General features: G+C 37.1%; 1 protein-coding gene across 6 annotated transcripts in view; it reads left to right on the forward strand.

Moving 5' to 3' along the window:
• Window positions 1–24,335, forward strand: part of tp53bp2b (tumor protein p53 binding protein, 2b) — a 41,694-nt gene that overhangs the window by 5,470 nt on the left and 11,889 nt on the right. For 3 of the 6 annotated variants that reach the window (XM_077226818.1, XM_077226820.1, XM_077226816.1), the window contains exons 1-3: window positions 9,560–10,054; window positions 20,957–21,104; window positions 21,535–21,648. In XM_077226818.1, the coding sequence (XP_077082933.1) occupies window positions 10,046–10,054; window positions 20,957–21,104; window positions 21,535–21,648 (271 nt within the window). In that variant the 5' untranslated portion in view covers window positions 9,560–10,045. Of the gene's footprint in view, window positions 1–9,517; window positions 10,055–20,956; window positions 21,105–21,534; window positions 21,649–24,335 lie in introns of those variants that run through there. The other 3 variants (XM_077226819.1, XM_077226817.1, XM_077226821.1) reach the window with 3 other exon arrangements.

The raw sequence follows: 24,335 nt of genomic DNA on the forward strand, positions 1-24,335 counted from the left end.
CTACATAATATATATAGTATATTACACAGAGTAACTTCCACATTTACACTTTCACACCCTGTCACATTTACACTTTCACACCCTGTCACATGTATGTCTTTAAAGCCGTACCTGTGACCATTTCCACCAGCCCAGCTGTGTGGCAAATTGGTAACTAAACGTTTTGCAGTCTAAAACTTGTGTATTTTAATACATTTATTTAATCACATTCCTATTTGTCTATATAAATTCAAATTTACTTTGAACATTTTGTTATTTGACCATTTTAAAATAATGTTAAGTAAAATCATATTTAAACATTTTTAGTAGTAGTACTATTAAGGTTAGTCTTCGTCTCATTGTGAAGTGAGCAGATGTGCTTGTACAGTAGAGGCTTCAGTAATCAATCAATGAATGCATTACTGTAATCAACTGAATTACTGGCGGTGCCATATGGGCAAGGGGCCCGTGGTGACAAAGCACATTTTTACGGAAAAGAAAAACCAACTCAACATAAAAAGATCAAATTTGCAAAACGTACCATTTATATTGATATCTTGTTTTTTGAAGAATAAAACAAGCCCAACACTAAACACGTTTTGCGTCGCACTTTTTGCTTTCGAAACCAACCATTCGAGCCCTGTCCGAAGATAAATATGCAACAGCAGGATATTATCAGTATATTGTGGTACAAGCGTCTTACCTTGCCTTTTCCTCAAAAGCAACAGTCCCAAGACGCCAGGGCCTTCTAGTGCAAACACACACACACGTGTACTATACGTCTTTCATCTCTCGGCGTGGTGGGAGCATGTGCTGCTAGCCTGTGAAATCCCACCCTATCTCTCTGACTGTAGAGCAGCACACGGCTCTCCTTCTTACAATGGCCCCCCTTCATTGATCTATCTTCAGCTTGCCTGATAGGCGCTCCACCCTGCAGGTCACTTCTTCCTGTTTAACCATTGCTTGGTTTTCTTGAAAGTGCTGCCATCATAAGGATTTTTTGTTTCAGATAGAGAGACAGACGGAGAGATGTGAAAAAGACACTTCCCTTTTCCCTCTTTCCCCTTGTTCTGTCCGGCGGGACAGGAGGAATGTAGTATGTGCGTGTTAAAGAGCACTGAGTGTATGTGGCCTGGTTGAAGGGGTGACACTGTTCAGTAGGGCTGTTTACAGAAATATATCCCACATAGCCTGTATTATAACGCTGCTCTTCTAAAGTTTCCCTCGCTGAGACAGGTTCAGGTTAATGAGATAACGCATGTTTTGACAGCATGGTTTACGCAAACAGAGAGTGTGTGTTTAAATCAGTATTTTACAAAGTAGATTGCTTCAAAAAAAAAAATTCTGAAAGTTTGTTTTAGTTAGTTTTTAGTAATTAGTTTTTTGTGTAGACTGCAATTCATCAACCTGTTTTTTAACACTACAAGATGATCAAAGGATCCTTGAGCATTTGCTTATTAGATACGTGAGTTAATAGTGTTTTTTTTGTAGACTCTGGTGCTGTAAATTTTATCAACCTGGTTTCAATGCTAAAAGATCAGAGCATACTTGTGCCTCTGCTTACCAGTATGCAAATAAACAAACTAGGAAAACTTTCCAACCATAAATGAATCCGACACAGTCCATTTACCTTGTATGACTATATTTACGACAATACAGACACCACAAAAAATTTCCAATTTTTTATATGGTAAGTGTATATTTACTACTCTAGACTGCTGTCATTTAAATTTGGCTCACTATTTAGACAAAAACATTTTTTACGCAAAATCGCAAATTTGAAATGAGATCTACACTCGCATATGTGATTGTACTGCATGATCATGCCTTTCGGTTTTCATAGTGAAGAGTGTACTAGATTGAGAACTTTACAAAACCTTCGCAAAATTGAGTGAAAATATTTGTTCAAAAAGTAAAAATATCAGGATTAGTGTCAGTATGTGTAGACTGGATGCCCAGAAGATGATTAGTACAGTAGTAAAATGGCTGACTCAGTGAAGATGGAGGCTCTTATCGTACACAGGGGCCCAGACGGTGGCCTTCCCACACTAACGTTTTTCATACTTGGTTCAGGTTTAAACATTTAGTTGGTCTCTATCGCAAGTGCACAAACACCTGCTGTTTTTCTCTCAGGATTTGTGACGTAAAGTCGAAATCCACACCTAACTGCAGTGCAACACTGTCTAAAGACTTTCTATGTGCCATTTTCTGATACGAAATTTTAACAGTGATATTAGATTTTGTGAAAGGATTATCAGTTTAAGAATGAGGTTTAAGAACGACATGTGCAGGTGCAGAAGCACAGAGTGAATAATTTCCAGAAGGTTCACAAATCTGTCGGGTGGGTGTTGCCCTGCGCTGCCTCCAACAATTGGCTCGCTGCACCTAAGGCGACATGAATATCTTTGAATGGCTTTAGAACCCCAAAAAAATTGTAAAAAGCTTTCACAAAACATTTGACGTAAAACAAATGGCATAAGACTGGAAATAAAACAAGGTATTTGAAGGAATATTTGGGGAAACACCTTTAGGTCTGCACATGGTGGTATGAGAGGCTTGTTTAGAGGGAAAGAGTCTTGCTCAGAATATGAGGAAGAGGATGGTGTGAGGGGCGTATTGATTAGGTGTCGTTGGAGTCACGCTATGAGTGACCTTGGCCCTATCAGGGTTAAACTTATTACTCTTTGACTTCTTATGACCCCCCGACCTTTGGTGTGAAAGCAAATAACGCTGAAAGATGACCATCAGTCAGGCCTCAATGGCCTTTTATTTGCCAAACACACACATACACACACACACACAAATACAGCGTGGGGGCCAAAAAGGGCTTACGTCCAGAGAGGCACACTCCACAAATAATGCCATTAACCAATCAATACAAGAGAAGAGAAGAGGGGGTGGACACACTGGTTTTAGAAATGTGCAGCCTGGAAATGTGTTCTCCATATGAGAGGCCATGCATAAGTGTAACATGCTGCTCTAAACAGATATCTGGCTATTAAAAACTGAACTTTGTTTGGTAGAGGTAGTAAAAAAATGCTCTGTTGAATCGTTTATGCCCTGTTGAAAAATAAATGCAGAAAATACAATTGTGAAGGAATATCTGCATAACGCTCTTCCGCTTATTTCATGCACGTTTCTACTGCTTTTTTTTCCTTGAATACATAACAGGCAGAATAGTCAAAAAATGTAAAACGTTGAAAAAGAAAAGTTGTGCAGTTGAATTCTATCGTGTTACGATCAAGTGTGATGAGAGGGAATATTTTGCACCACAGCACATGCTATTCACAGTGGGTTCAAAACATAAATGATTGTTTACTACATTCCAACCCAGAAAGCAATGCAGTGCATAAATTATTCAAGGCAGAACTTAACCGATGAGGAAAACATAATGAATTTAGGATAATTAGTTGCACTGAAAGTTACATTTTGCGCAATTAAATACTTTGTAATTTCCAACATTTACAGGTCCTGTTTCATTAGTAGGACAAAACAGAGTACGATGACAGCATCGGATTCACCAAAAAGTTATTTTGAACAATCTACAATAGCAACAAGCCAAAGAGAATGTACGTGAGAGAGAGCCAAAGGAAGGGAGAAAGAAAATCAGAAAGAGAGGGAGAGAGTACCTCGTGGATGCACTGCAGTGGTCAGCCAGGGTGGAGGAGAGAGGCGTGACGCCCAGGAGATGGAGGAATAGTACTCCTTGCCTAGAGTGTTAGGAAAAGAGAAGGCAAAAGAGGAGAGGAGAAGAGAAGAGAGGACCACTAGCTTTAGCCCTGCTACTGTTTTTGCCCTGCTGCCACTGGCTGAGAGAGAAGGGAGCATTTGATTGGAGGGTGTGGGCTGAGGCGCCTCCTTCTCGTCCTCCTCCTCTCTGCAGTCTGCATTCCCGCCTGTCAGGGTGAGTTAGCTGAGGGAAAGAGAGATGCAGCTCCCCACTCTACTCTTCTTTCACCCCCTCCATCATGAACGGATGGCAGGTGGGACAAGAGCTGCTGGAATGACCACAGCCACAAATCTCATCCTGACGCCCTTCTTTTCTCTCTTCTTTCCCTTCCTAGACTCTTTTAACTTGTTGAGAAAGTAATAAATTGTAACTATAACTATATGATACAGTGAGGATGTAAGACAGAAATATGGATGCGAAACCAAAAAAGAACGACTGTGGGAAAGGCAACAAGAATTTCAGGGAGTTGGTGGGTCAGTGTCAGCAGGTTGTCAGGCAATAACAAAGCAAACTGAGGAACACGTTACAGTTCACAAGAAAAGAAAAAGGGAAAAACAAAGGGAAGAGGAAGGAGAGAGTGGGGGCCCGAATCTTTTCCCAACTCATTCCCTGTATTTTTTTATTCTTGGTTCATTCTTCTCTCTCTCTCTCTCGCTTTCTCTCTCCACATTGGCCAACTGATCTTTGCGTCTTCTGTTGCCGCATTCGTCATCCGTATATGCCACTGGACACGCTAAGTATTGATTTTTTTTTTCCCTGTCCACCTTCTATTTGGCTCCTTGCTCTGTTGCCTACAATGTAAGGACCAAACCATGAAAAGTAGCCTGAAACTGAATGGAAAGGGAGCAAGGATGTAGCCAAAAAAGTAAAAGTTTAAGAATCATCCACTATTCTTAATATTGAGCCATACGTGTCCTCCTCAAAGTCGAGGGTAGTTATGGCCTCAGAGAGGGGCATCTGTTCGAAAACCAGTAGCGGGCCGTATCTCAATTCTCTGCTAAAATCTCAAGGGGCAGCAGAATGCAACATAGGCAAAGATTCACCTACTTGGCACGAGATGTAGATCACAGATTTATTCAAGAAAGAAACTAGAGGGTGAAACAGGATTGTGAGTTAGCGGTCTATCAGATTAAATTGGTGGCGTGTGCCATCCGCTCCAAGGGTCATCGTGGGTTTGAGGGCCAGAAAGGACTTCTTTGACCGCAACTAATGCTATGGAGATGCAAGGCATTTTCTGAGGCGACCTCGGCCCGTGTCACCGTAACCCTTTCCCAATTCGCTTTCAGTGTCCGTAGTGTCCAGTGACCTTTAACCCACACATGTCCCCACCCCCAGGCCCCTGGGGTCTTGCCCTGCAGAAGGGTCGTGTGTGCCAAAGGCCCCAAGAGACTTGAACCCTGTTGTCATGGAGATGACCTCAGGGAAACAGAAGTCCCTTAGCAGTTACATAACACTCATGACCAAGCAGAATTTTGCTTGTATTTGCCATTTTTGTCAAGTGTTTGGTTGCAAAAAAGGGCTTTGTAGGTACAAACCCTGGCAAAGAAATGACACTGGACGAAGCCTCAATTAAAGCACTATTGAGTATAATTTTTTAACTTCTGACTTTGATCAAGGTTTTTCCATCTCAATGCTCTTGACCAAGCAGAACATTTGCCTGCTGCACAACCTACATTGGGTATTTAGTTGCAGCGAAGAACTACGAAAAAAACTTAAACTGATGCACTGGCAAGTAGAATTCGGTAACTAATGAATTTGTGCAACCATATGCTCAACACTTAAGCAAACAAGTCAATACTAAGTTATTGAAAACAGTACTGCGACAAACTGCAACAGGCCTTTAGAATATTCATGAGATTCTCCCAATGGTTCGGGATCAAACCCGGTCAAGTGTGTCAGGAAAGTACTACGAGCTCCATTGGCCCTGACGCACTTCCGCTGGGATTAAAACGATTTTTTGGGTGCTGACAACCCTGTTAGGGCACCTGATCGCAGTGCCATGCATGAAGCCAGAACCCCATTTACAATAGGGCCAGGGCGGGAGGAAGCAGTGGGGAGGGCTGTTATTGTCGCAGCCCCCTAACATTGCACGCACAGGGGCACAAAAGCTGACGAGGGTGGGGGTGGAATGGAGGTTCAGAGGGAGGGTGAACTACGCCATCTGCCATAAAGCTGGTGCATGTGGGTAGGGGTTGTAAGGGAGGGGCCGCGCTGGTAGGGGTGTGTTAGCCCTAGATGTGTTCGTGCAAGAGATGGAACGGGTCTTCCCTCAAATTAGACACGACCCCCTGAAGTGTAAGCCGCAGGAGACGGCCAATTCCTGCCTGCTTGCCTCTGTTTGCTTAGCAGCTTGATAATTAGAGAAATTAGGGACTGTCTGGAGATTAAACAGCAGAAGAAGCACACTCCTATTATTTTTCGCTTCCCTTCCTCTGTTCTTGTCCTCTGCTGTCCTTTCCCTGTGGCAACAGACAAAACATGCATCAGGAAACATATATGATGTCATGCATTCAAGCCATTCATTCAAATCATTGACTTGGACATTTTTCTTGCGCACATCATGAAATATAATGATTTTTTTCAGATTTATAAAAAAACACTCCCTCCCTCACCCACACACACACACAAACACACCAATCACAATGGGCAGTGGTTCACGCTCTGTGGAAATTGGGGTGACACGCTTTCTTTAGAACGGATAACTCTGCTTTGCACCCATGATAAAACATTTCTGGTAATAGAATAAGTGCATTTACGTCTACAGATTTTGTAGAAATTATGAAACATGTAAATGATGAAGTAGATATGCCTACTGTGTTTTAAAACATGTACGTACCACAGTAGTGTAGCAAGATCCTTGGCCTTCACATACTCAAGCAATCACAACAAGCAGCCTCAAACATAGTAAATACAAATTTGCGAGGAAGATAATGGCACATTACAGTTTGACAGTAGCAGTGAGTTACTGCACATGGCATGCAACCATGGCCACAGGTTCACTGAGTATTCATCATATGAATAGAAGCGCCATTCTATTTCACTGTATTAAATGCCTCTTCGTAGCGCCATCTAGTGAAAAAAATAATACATTACAACAATCAACCACAATAATGTTTGTACACTAATTGAATAATAATTGAACAGTCCAGGCTCACCTCAAAGAATACATTTTAATGTAGTGGACTGCAATATAGTAATTTCCTCAGTTTTATCTACACCTAAAGAAAAGATTATTTACATATTTGTCAGTATGATGTTAGTATACTATATGTATGTAAAATACTGAAAATTATATGTAGTATAACAAAACATACCTGAAGTAGTCACACTTTGTCTGGATTACATCTTTGCATGCTGGATGCTTTAGAACAGTATTAAAGAGGACGCTTCTACACATTTCATTAAAAAACATTTTCATTAAAAATGCATATATAAATATTTCGTTTCATTTATTTATGTAGTCATTTTAATTTATTATAATAAATCATTTATTTTCATACTATTCCCTAAGAAATAGTTAATAGCTGATACATTTTGCATGTCTACAAAACTGATGTTCAAAAAAAAAGTTCAGTCAAGTGCACAAGTGCTTCATTTTCTTTTGTAAGTACAGCATAAATGCATCTTCATCCTTTGAAAACTATGGGGGGGGAAATGTGATAAGTAAAAATGTTTGCAAATGTTGGTTTAAGTAATGATACTGACATTATAATATGCACTAGCCTATATAAAATGACTTAAAGCTTTTAGGGGTCATTTGCCTGCTTTTTTGGGACAAGTGTCATCTGGCGGTAGTCAACAACATCCCTCCACCTGCCTCAGCCCAGACCAGACCAGACCATCCGTCACAACATACACCGCCCTGTCTGAAACTCATATAATAAATAAGGTCTGATGTCATGCCCCCTGGTGACTGTGAATCTACAAGAGCATTTTCTGGCTCAGTTTTATATTTTAAGGTAAAGAAACAAAAGACAGGTCCAACCTAATCCTAGATCAGCTATATTTGTCAGAGATGTGTTGTCTGTGAACATTGACTAATAGGATGGGACCTTTCTTTGGGGAGTGGTTATATATGTCATAAATGCTCTTGTCCAGTAGAGGACAGAATGAACACAAAAAAGAAGGGGGGAAAAAAATAAGAAAATCAGCAGTACAGTATATTGAAAAGAAACAGATTCAGTATGTCCTACATCCTAAACAACCTTTTGACAGCTTTTACTTTGAAAATTGCACTAAAATCTATGATGTCCATACAACAGAGGCAGTTTTACAGCCAAATACCTGTAAATCTGAGCCAAACATCATTAATCTAGAACGTCCACACCCTGTCATAACATTGTCCCCAAAACATCAATCATGGGTGCTCCGCAAGGTCAAGAAAGACAGAGAGAGGAAAAGAGATACGAAAGGACAAAAGAAACAGGAAGTAAAGAGAAATAGTAGAGACATTGCATTGCAAGCACTAAAAGTGGAAAAGGAATTGGCTTTTTAATTTGCCAGATCAAAATAGGTAAGAAACATAATAGTTCTTCTCAACTAGTTGCAAACTTTGAAGTTTAATTCATGTTTTTAGCACAAATCAGGGCTTGTTCAAATCCCCAAGGTTTAGATACACCTGTAAGTCTTTTGTTCCTTTTGCTACAAATTTGACTGTTACAAGACATGACTGTGTGATTGCTATTAATCCGTTGTCTTCTTCATATGTACGCCCAAATTTCCCTCAGCGGGACAAATGAGGTATCACTATCAGACAGTATATTTTAAGGTACATTTGATTATTGATGTTCTCCTAAGGCAGTTCCTCCCTGTAGTTATTATCCCATGATTTCAGGGAGTTAAACCACGATTAGCAGCTTTTGCTCAAGAGGTTTCTTGTCTTTATGGCAATGGTTTGCACCATATACTGTAACACCATTTAACTGCATTCTCAGACCATGCTTTCATGCAAACCACCACCTGGCTCTCATCTCAAGCGCAGTGCTGATAAGACATTACACTTATAGTTACAACAGATCTGCCAGAGGTATTTCCATACTTGAGTTATCTCCTCCAGTCCTGCCATCAGACTTCCCACTGCTATACCACAACAGCCCTAATCCGAGTATTTCAAGGCTACGGTTTTCAAACACATCGTAAGCCTAGTTGATCATATTGACCCAATGGTTACGATTAAACTCTTTTTATTCAACCCCCATTTTGGCAAGTGGGGCATGACATACCCAAACTTACTTGGCTCAAGATGCTTTTGAGAAACACAGCCCAGGTCAGTCGACACAATATATTCTTGTCAAATATCTGATATAAATACTTCATTTATTATTGTTGGTTTACCCTGATCAAACCATTGTGGCACTACAATAGGCTACTTGGTGTCATAGGGTACTTTGACATGTAAATGACTGAATGATTATCATCTTAATGCATAAAATGTCCATAGAAATTCAGTTTTGTCATAAATTACCATGTTCAGCAAAACAATTGGTTATTAATGGTACATTTCCACATTCAACTCGGGTAATCTGGTGAATGTTTGATGACTATTTTTGTCATTTCTAATCTATTAGGCTAGCTATCTTGTATAATCGTAGGCTACTGTGCAATGAAACTTACTGAAATATTTTGTAACGACAGTCTTAAGTCTATTTAATGCGCGTTTGTTTCTTCAATATTGCTAAAAAAGGTATTTGCATTATTATTCTAAAAAGGCTTCTATGGTGTGGGGCACATTAGACAAATAAAACCGCAAACCGTGTCTTAGTTGAGAGCTGAACGGCTCCTGAGGAGATGATGATGATGAAGTGGGCGGGAAGCGCGAGGCGGAGTTTGTCATGCACGCGCCGGGGATATTCGGAATCTCGCGCAGCGTCATCTTGGGTTGGGTTGTTGTCGATCCAGCGAAAAAACTCGCTCGCACGGATATAATGTGGACCTGCAATCAGCTTAGCGGACAGTAGATGATACAAGACGTTCGCGAAATACCGTTATGTTTTATATCTCTTTTATTGTATACTGGTAGTGAATCGCTGCGTACACAAATGGTTCGGTGTGATCAGCGGTTTGCGGTTCCCTAAGTCTGAGCGATTCGTGCAAGAAACTTTACTGTATTTACCAAGTTCATCTCGGGTTCATTCTGCAACAGGTTTCTATAATAAATCAACACTGCAATATTGTCGGACAACATCAGAGGAGACTAATCTAAAATAATGATACGTAAAAGAAGAGGATAATACGTGCTCAATTCTCCTGCATATAAAACAGCAACAATAAGAACACTTATTTGGAGACCAATTTCTACAATATACGGATATACAATATCTGGAGGTCATTTTCAATATGATGCCGGTAAGTCGAGATCAAGCTATGTAATACGCTGATGTGCAATGATTTTCATCTCCATGCATCAACATCTTCTTTGTCATTGAGCGACTCAGTTTCATTAGGTAAATGTCTTTTCTTTTCTTTTCATCCATTGCATTGATCAGATTCTGATGTATGATAACAGATCAACATTCCCAGGCAGCAGTGTTATAGGCTAATGGTGATAAAGGGGATTCTATTAAATAAATAGGAGGCAGAGTTTGAATTGCCTGTTTGTCCTGTTTAGATTTCGTAGCCTGTTATCTGATAATAAACACAGATTGATCCAGAGTATTGCGTATTTTTAATTAATTTCAGTTGAAACAATAAAAAAAAAACTGATCAATAAGGAAGGGTTAATTGCAAAAATGACTGTATACATCTTACTTTCAAGAACAGCATCTCTTTGGATTAGCCTAAATAAGTTTCCAGGGAATGTTCATATGCAAATATGACTATTATTATATAAACAAATAATGTAACCAAATAATCAAGATCGTTCAGCAAAGCTACAATTTTAAGATGTGTGGCACAATATAATTTACCTGACAGACCCTTAAGGTTAGAGACAATGTAGGCTATTTGGCACAAAGAATCATTTGATGTTAATGTAGTGGTTATTTGACATTATAATATGTAGTGAAATGAGTTTTTAGCGTATAAAACGCCTGCCATCTCTTTGCTGTCACTACTCTTAAGGGTGAGTCACTAATGGTGTCTGTGTGTTGGTTAGTCACACATTCATACACCAACCATCCGCAGTAAAAACATATGATCGTGTCACCTCTGTCCACAACGATCACAAGGACTATTTGTCATTTTGATCTTTCCATTATAGTACATTTCTAATGAAGATACAGTTCTGGGTAAAACTCATTGCTCTATGGGTGCATTTTCAAGAAAGTCCTTAATCTCCACTGGCTTTGTCACCGGATGTTTGGCTTCAATCTGGATGAACCTTCAGTATCCATGGATTTATACCGTTAATGTGAATTATAATCCCTGTTTATAAGGGAATGGGACATTATGAGTTTTCATTTTACGGATTTTCAAATGCAAATAATGAATTTCAAATTAATGACCTGTGGACACAACCTCTTTAGGCGTTTTGATTTTTTTTTGGAATTGTTTCAATGGAAATACACTATTCTGAGTCATAGGTTTTAAAATACTACATTTAGTTATATTTTTACACTTTTACTGGTCAGTATTGTTGTGTGTTTGAGGTGGATAAAACAGCATGGTATATTTAGCTTGTAAAGATCATAGATGATCATTTCAGTTTGAGTCATGGTCAGTTTTAGATCCTAGATAATCTTAACTTAAGTAAAGCAGCTATTTTGAAGTCATACACTGTGTTTGAGAGAACCGCAGTGTATTTGAGCTTGTTACAAAGCATATTCTTTCAGCAGTCTGAATTATCTGAATTGTGACTGTGTTCTTTGTTCACCCCATAAATCTTTCCGTACCTCAGACGCTGAGTTCATTGTTTTTGCTGTGAATTACTAGCTGCCTTAAGTCTCAAAGGTCTCAAAAAAAAAAGTAGAAGTGGGATATTCCTCTTAGAGTAACATTTTACTGAAGTAACCTGCATTGTCCTCCTCAGTGCGTTTTGAACTAAAACTGCATTGAGAATATCAAGGCATTGTTTATACTTCCCCTAGAGGAAGTTGATTTGGGTTGCATAGCTTCCCTCTGTTGAAAAGCATTGAAGGGTCCTTGTGTGGTCATGCATTTTGTGTCGATTAGAAAAGTACCCAGAGCAGCTATTTTCAAGACTCTAAATTGATTTGACAGGTGAATAGATGTCTCGGGCCGGGAGCACTTGTGGAATAAGATTAGCTTGTAGTAATTTAATTCCGTATCCCACTTCAGTTCAAAGGCTGTGCATTAGGAGTTATAAATATCGCTGATTGTTGTCGGGCCCTTTCAGCCACCTGAGGCCTCGGTGGGAAACAATGACCAGAATTGCGGAGGCCGGTTGCCACGGCAACTGTTGCCAAGATCACATTCCACACAACAACATTGCTGCTATGCAGAGAAGTGTGTTTGGAAAACTCGGCTCCCAAGGACCAACCGGTAATCAGGCACTCGAAATGTTTTAACTTTGACCTTTAAGATATTTCTAGCTACAATAAACAGTGTCTGTACTGCTGAACAGAGCGAATATGAAGTCAGCTCACCTGTCCTTTAGACTAGCAGAGGTTAAATTAAACCAGGTCCTCGAGCGAGTTGACTATATTTTTGAAGCTTCAGCATTTTTATTAAACCACCTTTATTCTCCTGGTGGCCAAAGGGTTTTGGAGGGTTAGTGTGTGTGTGGGTTGGAGTTGTAGTGTATGATCTCAAGACTAATCCTCATATTAGTCGTGCTTTGTGTCAATCCACTGCAGGGGCCATATGGCTGATTCTGGGCCTGTATTCTCACACACGCTGCAGGCTGACAGCCTGCTGAATCTGCGGGTTCTGCCCTGTGACTTACAGAAGCACCAACAGCTATTTCCTAACAAAGCATGAGAGCCTAAATTAAAGGCACATTATCGAGTAAACCGTGTCCGATCAGAGCATGTATTGATGGATGCTCTTGTAGTGATCAGACTGAATAATTGATGCTCTCTGCGTTCGTTGGATTACCTCTTTGTGTTGGCATAGTGGCTTTTCTTCGACCTTTGTGGCTGACCGCTTTTCATTCATCCTGTCAAATGTGATTACTGCCCACCTTTGCACAAGCTCCAATAGTCAAGGCGATGAACCTTTACAGTTAATGAAAACCAATCTGGCTGTGAATGTACATTGTATGTTGTAGAACAGACAATCTCATTTATCCAGTTGATCAATGCATCTACTGTTTTCAGCAACAGGAAAAATAATGAAGAACGGTTCCTATTATTGATATATGTTGTAAATGCCATTTAATTCATGAGGTTTTGTGGCTTGGTCTGTTTTCAAGATACTTTAGGGTTAATGAGTACAGGCGTTAACCTGAATGTCATTGCGTCAAAGCTACGCACTCAATTGCAAATGCACTGTTGACAAAGAAATGGTTTTGTCATCAAAAGCTTTTGTTTAATGTTTATTCTTTTGGTGCACGAAATGCAAAGTTGCCCAGGGCTACGCCTTTGACTTTGAATTGCAATAGAATGACGTCCTTTTTCTTTTCCACTTAAAATGGCCCAATGAACTGGCCTACATACTGTTTGCTTTTTGAAATGAGTAGGGAACTCATAAAAGGCGATGCATAAATAAAATCAGGTCAGTCAGAGATGTTATGTCAGTATTAACTGTAGATAAGAAAGTATAGAGTAAAAAGTCTGCTGAGAAAACTGACATTGTTGGGTAACTAGCTTAACTAGCTTAACCTGGCTTTGATCAGCTATTCCAACACTAACCAGCGTAAACATTGCTGTTGAAACTTAGTTTTTTTATGTGACTGTGGTCTAGAGTTGTTTTGGACCCTATTCACTGTCATTGTATGGACAAAAACACTCATCAAAATGTCTTTTTTGTGTTGTATAGTATTGAAGAAAGTGAATAAATTAGAGAAATATCATTTTTGGGTTTAACTTTCTATTCAAACCCTTTAAACTAAATTAAGTTTATTACTTAAATGAATCTGTATTGAAAGTCTCCAAGACATTTGGTGAATATTCAGTGAGAGTTTAATGCTTGTCAGCTGATGGTAAATGCCAGTATATTTGACTATTCAAATCCATTACATCACCTGTGGTTACCTGTGGCAACATAAACAGTGTCTTGTTGCAAAAAAGTGCTATAATACTGTAATCCTAAATCTCTGTCCCATGCCCTAGGACAGCATCATGTAATTTAAGATTTCTCAGAAATATTACTCTAGGGATCAAGTTTGGGATCACCGCCTCGGGCTGGCCTATGAAACAATGGTTTTTCTATAACAGCAATGATCTCTCTGGGATTTAATGCCCTGTGGAAGCAAACACTGATTCAAAAGCACTTTTCGTCATGTAGCCAGACATTTAGACACATGTCCTACTTTGACAGAAAGTCACAAAGACAGATCACTAGCTGCGTTTCCATTACCCTTCAAATTGCACAAATTGAAATTGCGAAAATACGATCAATGTCAAAACACGAAAATACGAACAATGGAAACACTTCAGTTTCGCGAAAACTCCCATACATCGCAAAAAAGTTTTTACGCTCACATGAGGTGGTTTTTCTGGCAATTTGAAAAAAGAATATTTCACAAGACTGCAATGTAAACAGATTTTTGCATTTACAGGTCACCTGGCGTATGTAAAAGTCGATCATTTTTTAAGGATGACGCGGTATGTTTGGACAGAAGACGACACTGAGTTCTTTATTAAACTCAGGACAAAAGAATTACGGGAATACTGGATTCTAAACATCAAACAAATGCCACAATTTATCAAGACCTTGAAGCAGATAGAAGAGAGAAACACCCAGAAACACCTCATATGTTCCACTCCCAAGTATAAGGGGCTTTCCTTGCCATTAATGCTTGGATAACACGCCTACATCTATGTCAATTAAAATCTAGTGCGGTGGCTACGATATACGTAAACCTACCAACATTCCATGCCATGATGTTTGTAATGACTTAACGCGAGAGGAAAAAATATGTATTAGTCTCATAACATCGGTTAAAGGGGTCATATAGTGCCATTTTTGTACAAGTTAATATTAATCTTTAGGGTCTAAATTAAAATTTGTAATAAACCTTTATTAAAAATTCTCATTAGTATTGTAAGAAAACACTAATTTTACCTGGTCAAAACAGCTCTGTTTTCAGCACGCCGTTTCAGTGCATATGCCTTTAAATGATAATGAGCTTTGCTCACTCCGCCCCTCTGTTCTGTGGGGCGTTTTGACAACGCTCGTGGAGTGTTGCTTTGACAACAGTTGAGGGTATATTTTGGAACAAGAATGTTAGCGGGAGTCTCTGAGGACACATCTGTGAATCCGTATCAATTTGAACCGGAGTCGGACCCGGAACAAGATGACGGCCCCGAAGAAGTTCGACAATAAAGGCTCGAACAGGACGTTTCTGAATGGTTGGTTAACGTAATGTCACTTTGATCTATTTTTGTATGTACTGGCAGAGTAGAGCAGTGAGATACAGACGCTATGTGTTTACTGATGTATAGGTAACGTTACATAGAAAACATGCCGTAATATACCCTGAGTGTAAACATTAGCCGCATTCATCGTGAAGCATGCAAGCGATTTGCAAAGATTTATATTTAAAGGTTAATAAAACGTTACACTCACTTCTTCTGGAGGTCCTGCAGGAACACGAATAGTTGGTACCGATTCTGTTTTCAGCTTCTTAGCAAAACCAGATTTACACTGACCCTCGTTTATACCAGCATTTATTAGCAGCAGTCTGGTGAGAAATGATTTGCGCAAACATAAAAGCCTTTACGTTGATTGTTGGGAATATTCCCTTCAAAAATAAAACTCAGCCACTGTGTCTTCAGCGGTTCGAATTTAGGAACATTAAATGACTGATGTGTTCCTTAGTACACCCAAGAACAGAACACCACAATCGCTTAGACGCCATTCTGCTCCAGCGTATCAACAATGCTGGACTACGATGACAGCTCGCTCAGGGCGGGTCTGAGTTCAAATGTGCTGTCAATTATCAATCGTGGGAGGGGCGTCCGATCTAGTGATGTCACAAGATCGAACGGCTCTATTTGAGGCAGGGGAAAACATATAAAGAGATTAAAACAAAAACACTGGATGGATTTTTATCATTATATGATGGTTGTGTACAGGCACTGCCAACACACATTTCAGTACAAACATTTCATAATAGTTTTTTATCGACATTTAGAAAATATGGTAACAGTTTTGCGCAAATCTGTAATTGAAACCAGGGTTCTGTCTTCAAAATTTGGAAAATGGCCATTCCAGCTATTGGGTATGTCTTGGAAATGGCTATTTTATTAATTTTAACATAATTTTACCAATTTGTAGCAATGGCTGCCAGGACAAAATTTACACCACCATTCAATAAAGAATTCTGCTCAATTTCTGCTTAAAAGAAAAGGGAAATAATATGTAAGAGGTCTGCGGTTTGCGGTTTGCAAGTCACCATGAGACAATATGCTCCTTCCATAATTCAATTAGGATCTTTCAAGTGCTCATCTTATAAACCATAACCCAGAGACAAATTAGGTTAATGTTTAGACGTATGCAATTTACAACATAAGTGCATTAGAGGAAGATATACATTAAAGGGAGATTAATTAAATTCCATTCCCAGCAAACATTCATCTAATACAAGCTTTCATTGGTCATCCCAAGAGATACAGAATGGTCTGACAGAAATATACTCATTCATCTAACTTAAACAGTAGTGCTATGGTCTACACTCTTAAAAATAAGGGGTTACAAGAGGAGATTTTTGATGCCATACTAATACATAAAATTATTGCTTTTTATTGGCATTGAAAGTACCATGAAGAAACTTTTACATCCATTGAACCGTTACATTGCACAAAAGATTCTCTTAAGTTCTTCTTTACATTATTAAAATGTTCTTCACACTGTAGAGAAAAGGGTTCTTTTAAGAACTGTTCACTGAAAAATTCTTTGTGGAACCAAAACCAGTTCTTATATCTACTGTATGGCATCGCTGTAGAAAAAAAAAATATGTCTTTTTCAAATTCATAGAAGATCGGTTCTCCAAAGAACAGTTCTTAAAATAATTGTTTTAAATAATCTAAAGAACCTTTTCCTTTTGTTTTCTTTTTGTTTTTCCTTTACCTTTTGTTTAATGGAAAGTTTCCATGAATATTAAAGGTTTTTCATGGATGCCAATAAAGAACCTTTATTTCTAAGAGAGTAGCAACCGTTTCTTAACCTTTTATCTGTATTTTAGTCGCCAAATTCCATATTTGCTTGATATAGAGCATAATATTTATGCCGGCAGTGGCACTAAGATTATCATTTTTTCACTGGATCCTATTTGATTACTTTTTGAAGCCTTTATTGTCATTCGTGGCCATTTCAGTGGCCTGTTTCATTTCCGGTTTCATTTCCTTTAACAGGCCTCATTTTTACTGGCCCTTATGGATCAACTGGACAGTTTTTAAAGACTACTGGATTACAAGCCTAAACACAGATATTCCTGACTGAATCTTGTCAAGCATTTATTTATACATGCTTGCAGCATGACAGTAGGCGCGGATACAAGTGCTTTAGCAGTCGTGTGCGGATTCAAAGCCAGATTAGACTTGATGTGTGTTAGTGTGTCTGCGCATTGAAGGAGAGAAAGCCTCTTAAACCCTTTTCGCACAGCTGTGTGTGACGGCAGATGAATGTCACGACGCCGATGTTGCACAGATCAGGAATACTGATAACTGTTTGGACAAGTCTAGCTATTTTAAAAACTGCATTAAGGAATTTATTAATGACAGCTGTTTGCGGTGGTCTGCAACAACATTCGACTCGCAAACGAGAATTGCGTTCAGAAAAACGCTTGTGGGTGAATTGAAGTGCTGTTTTTGTTAGCTACACTAAAACTACTTTTTGTTAAGTGAAATAAAGCTGAAATCAAATATAAATATGAAAAACTTAAGTTAAGAAACTTAAATGAAAAATTTGAAAATAATATTAGAATAAAATGCATTGTGAATTAGCTTTTATTTAAAATTTTCAGTTAATTTAATTTTATTTTGTCATTTGTATTAGTTTTTTTGATCATATTTTAATTTAGCTTTAATTCGTTTTTATTTCAGTTTGTTAGTTTTAATAATTTTAGTACTTCAATTTAAACTTTTTAAATTTAGCTAGTTGTCAAGGCAACATTATTAATTTTCTTTAAGTTTTAAGTTTTTCATCTAAAATTATTTTTCATTTAACCCTTATTTCAATGAACGAGAACAATATTTAATAGTTCTAGTTTTAGGGTATGTTTACACAACAACGATGTACTAAAAACTGAAAAGATTTTCCTTTGTGTTTTTTTGCGTACAGACGACAACGTTAAAACTGTCCCCGTTCACACATATCCGTGAAAACGACTAAAAACACTGTATTATTCATGGCAGTTGGCGATATCACTTTGTAAAGAAACACTACATGCATATAGACTGAACGTGATATGCATGACATCACCGTTTTCACAAATTCTCGTTTTTGTAGTTTGCACAGAGACAGTAGCGGTAACGTTTTCAAAAACGTCCACTTTGAAACCCAGTCTGGACAAATTTGGGTTGTGAATTTCAGGGGGTTTTTTAAGCCATGTATTTCACCTTGTAAAATTTACGTCTCAATATTATAAAAATTATAAAATAATAAAGAAAAATAAAATATATATATATAAATAAAAAATATAAATAAATAAAATAAAATAACAACATTTTTAATTTACAATTATTTTATTATGGAAGTAAGAGACATGTAAAGTGATATAAATTACATAAAACTAGCACAGTGTAATAAATCGGTTGCCGGAATTTTTTTTTTAGTGGCCATTATACAAAAACACTCCACTGCAGAATGCTGCAATTGACCAATCAGAATCAAGTATCCCAGAGACGCGTGTAATAAAATATGTGCGTTCAGGAATTCTCATGCAGGACTGTTTCCTGTCCCGGTGTTAAGGTTGAAGAGCCGCTTCTACCCATCTGGTGTGACTAGTACCTCAGCTTCGCTTGCCAAAGCATGTAAACACACACACACACACACACTTTTGCACTCTATCAGCAGTGATAATAACTGCTGCTGATAGTCTGAAAATAAACACACACTAGCAGAATGTCCTTCAAAAATATGCTTATTCTTTATTGGTAAACATATTGAGTTTATGTCTTCGTTATTCATTCGTTTTCTTTTTTACGTTTAGGGTTAGGTAACTTATTAATTATTAATTATTAGGTAACTGATTAATAAATCACATTTATTTAGTCATGAATTTATATGAAGATCTAGTATTTTTTGATTAATGCTGTTACCCACATTGGCAATAACCTTGTCTTTTTCCTTGTCTTCAGAATTACAAATCAATAACCTCCTTGCTTTCTGACTAGTAATGATCCCATGCTTGTGTTTTATTTCTGGATAAGAACCCTCTTGATGTGACAGCCATCTGTGCCGGCTGCAATTAAAGTGCCAAGACAGAAATACAGCATTTCTTTTGCTGTCAACCATCCATCTTGGCATTTTCACCCACACGCACTGCTGTATTATAACATTACGTGAGGCATACAGTGCAACACATTCTCACTCCCAGTATGACGCCAAGGGTTTCTCATTGAAAGCAATGGAGTACCCTGCACGTCAAAAAATGAAGCTAAAGGGCTACCCTTTAAAAGTGACGCAGAGGGGTCCTGGCCAAGCGTCGATATGTAACGAGTTGTGAGAATATGTTGCATAGTCACATATCTATAATAGGTCTGGATGGTTGAGACGAGCATTCATAATAAAGCTGTATGTAAGTGAAGAACCTCTTCAAGAAACTTTATTTTGCTGTAGGCCTATATGGATTTTGAGTCTGTCTGTATGGATAAGTAATTGTTTGTTACATTCTAAGTTTTTCAGATCAGTGTTGTTATTATTAAATAAAACTAACACTAAAACGATTTTAAAATATATATATATATATATATTGAAATGTTGCCTGTAACTGAAATAAAAAGAGCTGAAGTTGACATGCTAAAATGACTAAACTTACAATGAATTAAAGATAATCTGAAATGTATTAAAAAAAACATTACAGAAGCACATAACAAAATTAATAAAACTTAAGCTGAACTAAAATATAAATATTAAACGAAACCCTTAGAAAACTTAAATGAAAATTTGAAATGTTGCCTTGTCAGCTAACTGAAATAATATAAGTTTGAGTTGAAGTACTGAAATAACTCAAAGTGAAATTAAAATAAATTAATTTTAAAAATATTAAAATTATACAGTGAAAAGCTAATTTTAAATATGAATAAATTCTTCAATAGTAATTAAATAATATTAAAAACTCTCTGGTGCGCCTCCTTTTTTGCTTCAATGAAATGAATGTACTGTATATTAGTTCGATAATGTTTTTTTAAATTTAATATTTAGTATTTTTAGGGGATTTTGTGGTACTAAATTATATTTATGCAGTTCTAATCCATTTATTCACTTTTTGAGCATAGTTTCCAACTTACACTGTCCTAAACCTTGAATGCTTTGGAGCACAGACTTAAGTTTGTCATTTTAAAGATGACACTTGGCAGATTATTGCTGAAGTGAGAAAAAAATCAACTTAAAAAGTTATACAAGTTTATTGCTATGAAAAAAGCACAAAGGTACTCTTTTCAACTTTTATAAGAAATGTATATTTTTCAAAACATGTTTTTCTCTGAAACTGTGAGAAAATCGAAACCATAAATGTAAATAGGTTGTGTTCCAAATTTGAGGTTGATATCTCAAAAAATGAGCTTTCAGTAAGACTTTGTTTGGGCGCAGTACAAAACTAATGAAATTGAAAATTAATTAAATCGATCAAATTTGTTTACAATTCATTTCCAATGTGGCCAATTTTGACCATGAGGAGTACAAGTTTGCCTTTTTATCAGGACCATTTAACCCTTTTGGAATCATGTCTATGATTTTTTTTCTTATGTTCACACAGCAAGTACCAAAAAACATTCTGACGAAGTAAAAAAAAAAGAAAGGAAATGCGGTCAAAAATGACCGAAGAGCACCAGATGGTTAAAATAACACTGCTTCAGTTGAGAGTATTGAAATCTGTTCTAGGTTGAAGTACAAAAAAGAAGTACATAGATGGCTTTATAAAGAACTAGAGAATCGAAGTTCACTTACTCTGAGGAACAAAAAAAAAAGTGTTTCTGTCCTCTGTTGTAACGTCTCATGTTGTGTCTTTTTTGACTGACTCAGATGTTCCTAACGGTGTACCTCAGCAACAGCGACAAGCACTTCACGGAGCTTCCCATCACGCCGGAGACGCTGTGTCGAGATGTGGTGGACATGTGTAAAGAGCCGGGGGAGGTGGACTGCTATCTCGCCGAGATGTGGAGAGGATCTGGTATGTGCTGACTTGCATTTGTGTGTTTTTTAATATTATTGAGCAACTTCATTCCAATAATTGTTTTGATTTGATGTGAATTTGGGGTAACAATCAAACAATTAAAATTCTGTCATTATTTATCAAGTTTAAAACTTACAGTTAATAGAGCGGCATGAACATTTATCAAAATATCTCCTTTTGTGTTTCACGGAAGAAAGAACGTCATGCAGGTTTGAAATTATTTGAAGGTGAATAAATGACACAATGTTAATTTTTTGGGTGAACTATTCCTTTAACAAAGTCATTAAAGAATTAAAAATGATAGCATCATCTTGCTGCACCTGTCCATGTGACTGTGGTTTGAATGTGCAGTGATGCATCACTCTAGAATGGATCTTTGCCACCTAATTTGCATCACTTCTTACCTATTGGTCGGTTCTTCTCTCAGAGCGTGTGATTGGTGACAGCGAGCGGATAATCGAAGTGCTGCAGCGCTGGGGTCAGCAAAGGGCGGAGGTGCGATTCTTCCTGCGCCATGACCGAGCACCTGGCCACGATACAGGTGAGAATGAGGAAGGTCAATGCTTTCACCAAAATCTTCCAGAAAAAGTCATTTTACAAAACTGGTGCCACTTTTGTTCCTCATATGCATACGTGCAAAAAAAAGTATGTTTACTATATGTTAATGTACACATTTCAACTTTTGGTTTTCATTATGAGGATGCATTTTTGGCGCCCGTGTATTTCATAGTGAAATTTTTTTTATGAATAATATTATAAAATAAAAGATTTGTTCTTTAATATCTCTCTCTCTATACATATATATTTTAGATGTTTTTAAATGGCATAATTTTTTATTTATTTATTTGGTAACACTTGACTTTAGGGTCCAATTCTCACTATTAAGGTAGTTGCTTATTAGCTTGCATATTGGCTGTTTATTAGTACTTATAAAGCACATATTAATGCCTTATTCTGCATGATCATATTCTACATCCTTAATCTACCAAATACCTAAACTTAACCACTACCTTACTAACCCATTTATTGAGGCTAAAGTTGTAGATAATGGTAAGAATTGGACCCTAAACTAAAGTGTGACCATTTATTTATTCAATCTGTTAAAAGTTGTCTAACAATTTAAGCCATTTATTTAATTGTTTAAAAGTTATGCGTCAGCCCTGTTACCATTATATATTTTTTTCTTTTTAAAAGTAATGAACCATTCCATAAATAAATTTTAAAAAACTTTGAGTTGTCCTTGTAGAGCTCACTTAAAAGACAGTCTTATTATTTTAATCACTTAATCTTTTGTTTGTCAGTCGAGAAGTCTTAAAATGTCAACCCTGTTACCGTGATTTTGTGTAGTAAACAACTGATATTTGAAAAGGTACCTAGAAATGTCAGGATTAAATTCTCTTTCTAAGAAGCATATTGTTGTTTCACACACACACACACACACACACACACACACACACACACACACACACACTCACACACACACACACACACACACACACACACACACACGCACACAATTAAATGAACCATCAATGTAATCTGTATAACTGTCAGCCCTGTTACCATTTTTTATATATAATATATAAAAAAATGGTAACAGGGTTGACAGTTATACATATATATTTATTTATATATATATATATATATATATATATATATTAAAAAAATCCATAAATAAATAAATAACTTTATTTTAATGTTGTAAAGCTCTACAGACAGTTTAAAGTCTCTCTTTTTGTCACTTTATCTTAAATTTGATTATGTTTGTCAGCAGGGAATTGTCTTAAAATTTCAATCTTGTGACCATGATAAATGATAAGGGTATTTTTAAAGAAATGTCAGGATTAAATTCTCCAAGAAGCATATCGTATTTCATTACGTCAAATTAAACTGTGTAAGGCCGCTGGTGAAAAATGATGGTTGGATGGCCATTTGAATATAGACCGGCTCTTTTTCCATACCAAATCACGGGCACGTTCGATTACATCCTCTCCCAGTCGGCGGTCTGCTGTCAGTGTAGACATGCTGTTGTTGCAGATAGGCGTGAATGTCATTTCCTTTTATAGGAGACTGTGAATAGAGAGGTTGTAAATTTGACATGGTTATGGCTGTGTTGGGGCATGAATAATTTACTGCAGAACAGCTTGTTTTGTGGGCACTGCCTAGGGTGGGGGGCTTTGGAATAGATCCGAATGGATCTTTATCTTGTGTCCTATAAACATGCACGCACAATGGACGATATGTTCTGAAACACCAGAGGAGGCACATGTGAGAAAACAAACAAACAAAAAAACAACTTGGATTATCCATTTATCCATTATATCACAGAAACAATTAATATAATATTGACATGTACAGCTCTTACTGCAGAGTGCAGTTGGTGAAGGAACACCTGTGTGAAAGTAATATGTGGCTAAATGCGGTGTAGTTCAAACACTGACACTCATTTTGTGTGTGTGTGTGTGTGTGCGTGTGCGTGTGCGTGTGTGTGTGTGTGTGTGTTTCGCTTTCTATCCAAATGCATCCAAGAATTCAGTCACTAACACATATGCCCACACGCATTCACACACGCACACATCCAATACACGTACATGTCCTGCACACACACAATTTTTCTCTAATTCCTTATTTAATCTTTGACACTCCCACATAATTAAACAAATAAATAGCACATAATTCATGTGACAAGTGCCACAAACTATTAATAAATTGTTTTTATTTGGTATTTTTATGTAAGTTAAGTTATTTGTTAGTAAGCTAAGTTATTTTATATTAAATTATAATAATAATGCATGTTATTTTTAACTCATAAATACCCTTTGTCATCTATTTATTTATTATATTTTTTTTTATATGAATATTTTCTTTCTTTTTTTTGGTATTTATATTCAAGTTTTGGTACCACTGAATTTTTCTTGTTATTATATTATATTTTTGTAATTAGAAATATGTATAAATTTATAATATATAAAATCTCTCTGAATTTAAAGTATTTATACAAATACAAAGTATTTTTGTCAGTTATTTTCCATATTATTTTTAATTCAAAACACCCTTTGTCTTTTTATATATATATAAAACATATAAAACATATATAACATACATTATATAACACACTTTGGGTCGGCTGTTTTGCTTGTTATTTGTAACTCATAAATTCCTCTTATTGCAATTTCTAGTAGTTTGTTTACATGTCGTGTTTGAAGTGAATCCTCCCTGTTCCCCTGA

The sequence above is a fragment of the Siphateles boraxobius genome, unplaced genomic scaffold (assembly GCF_051911475.1).
Source record: "Siphateles boraxobius isolate OS27281-9 unplaced genomic scaffold, OSU_SipBor_1 13, whole genome shotgun sequence".
Classification (NCBI taxonomy): Eukaryota; Metazoa; Chordata; class Actinopteri; order Cypriniformes; family Leuciscidae; genus Siphateles; species Siphateles boraxobius.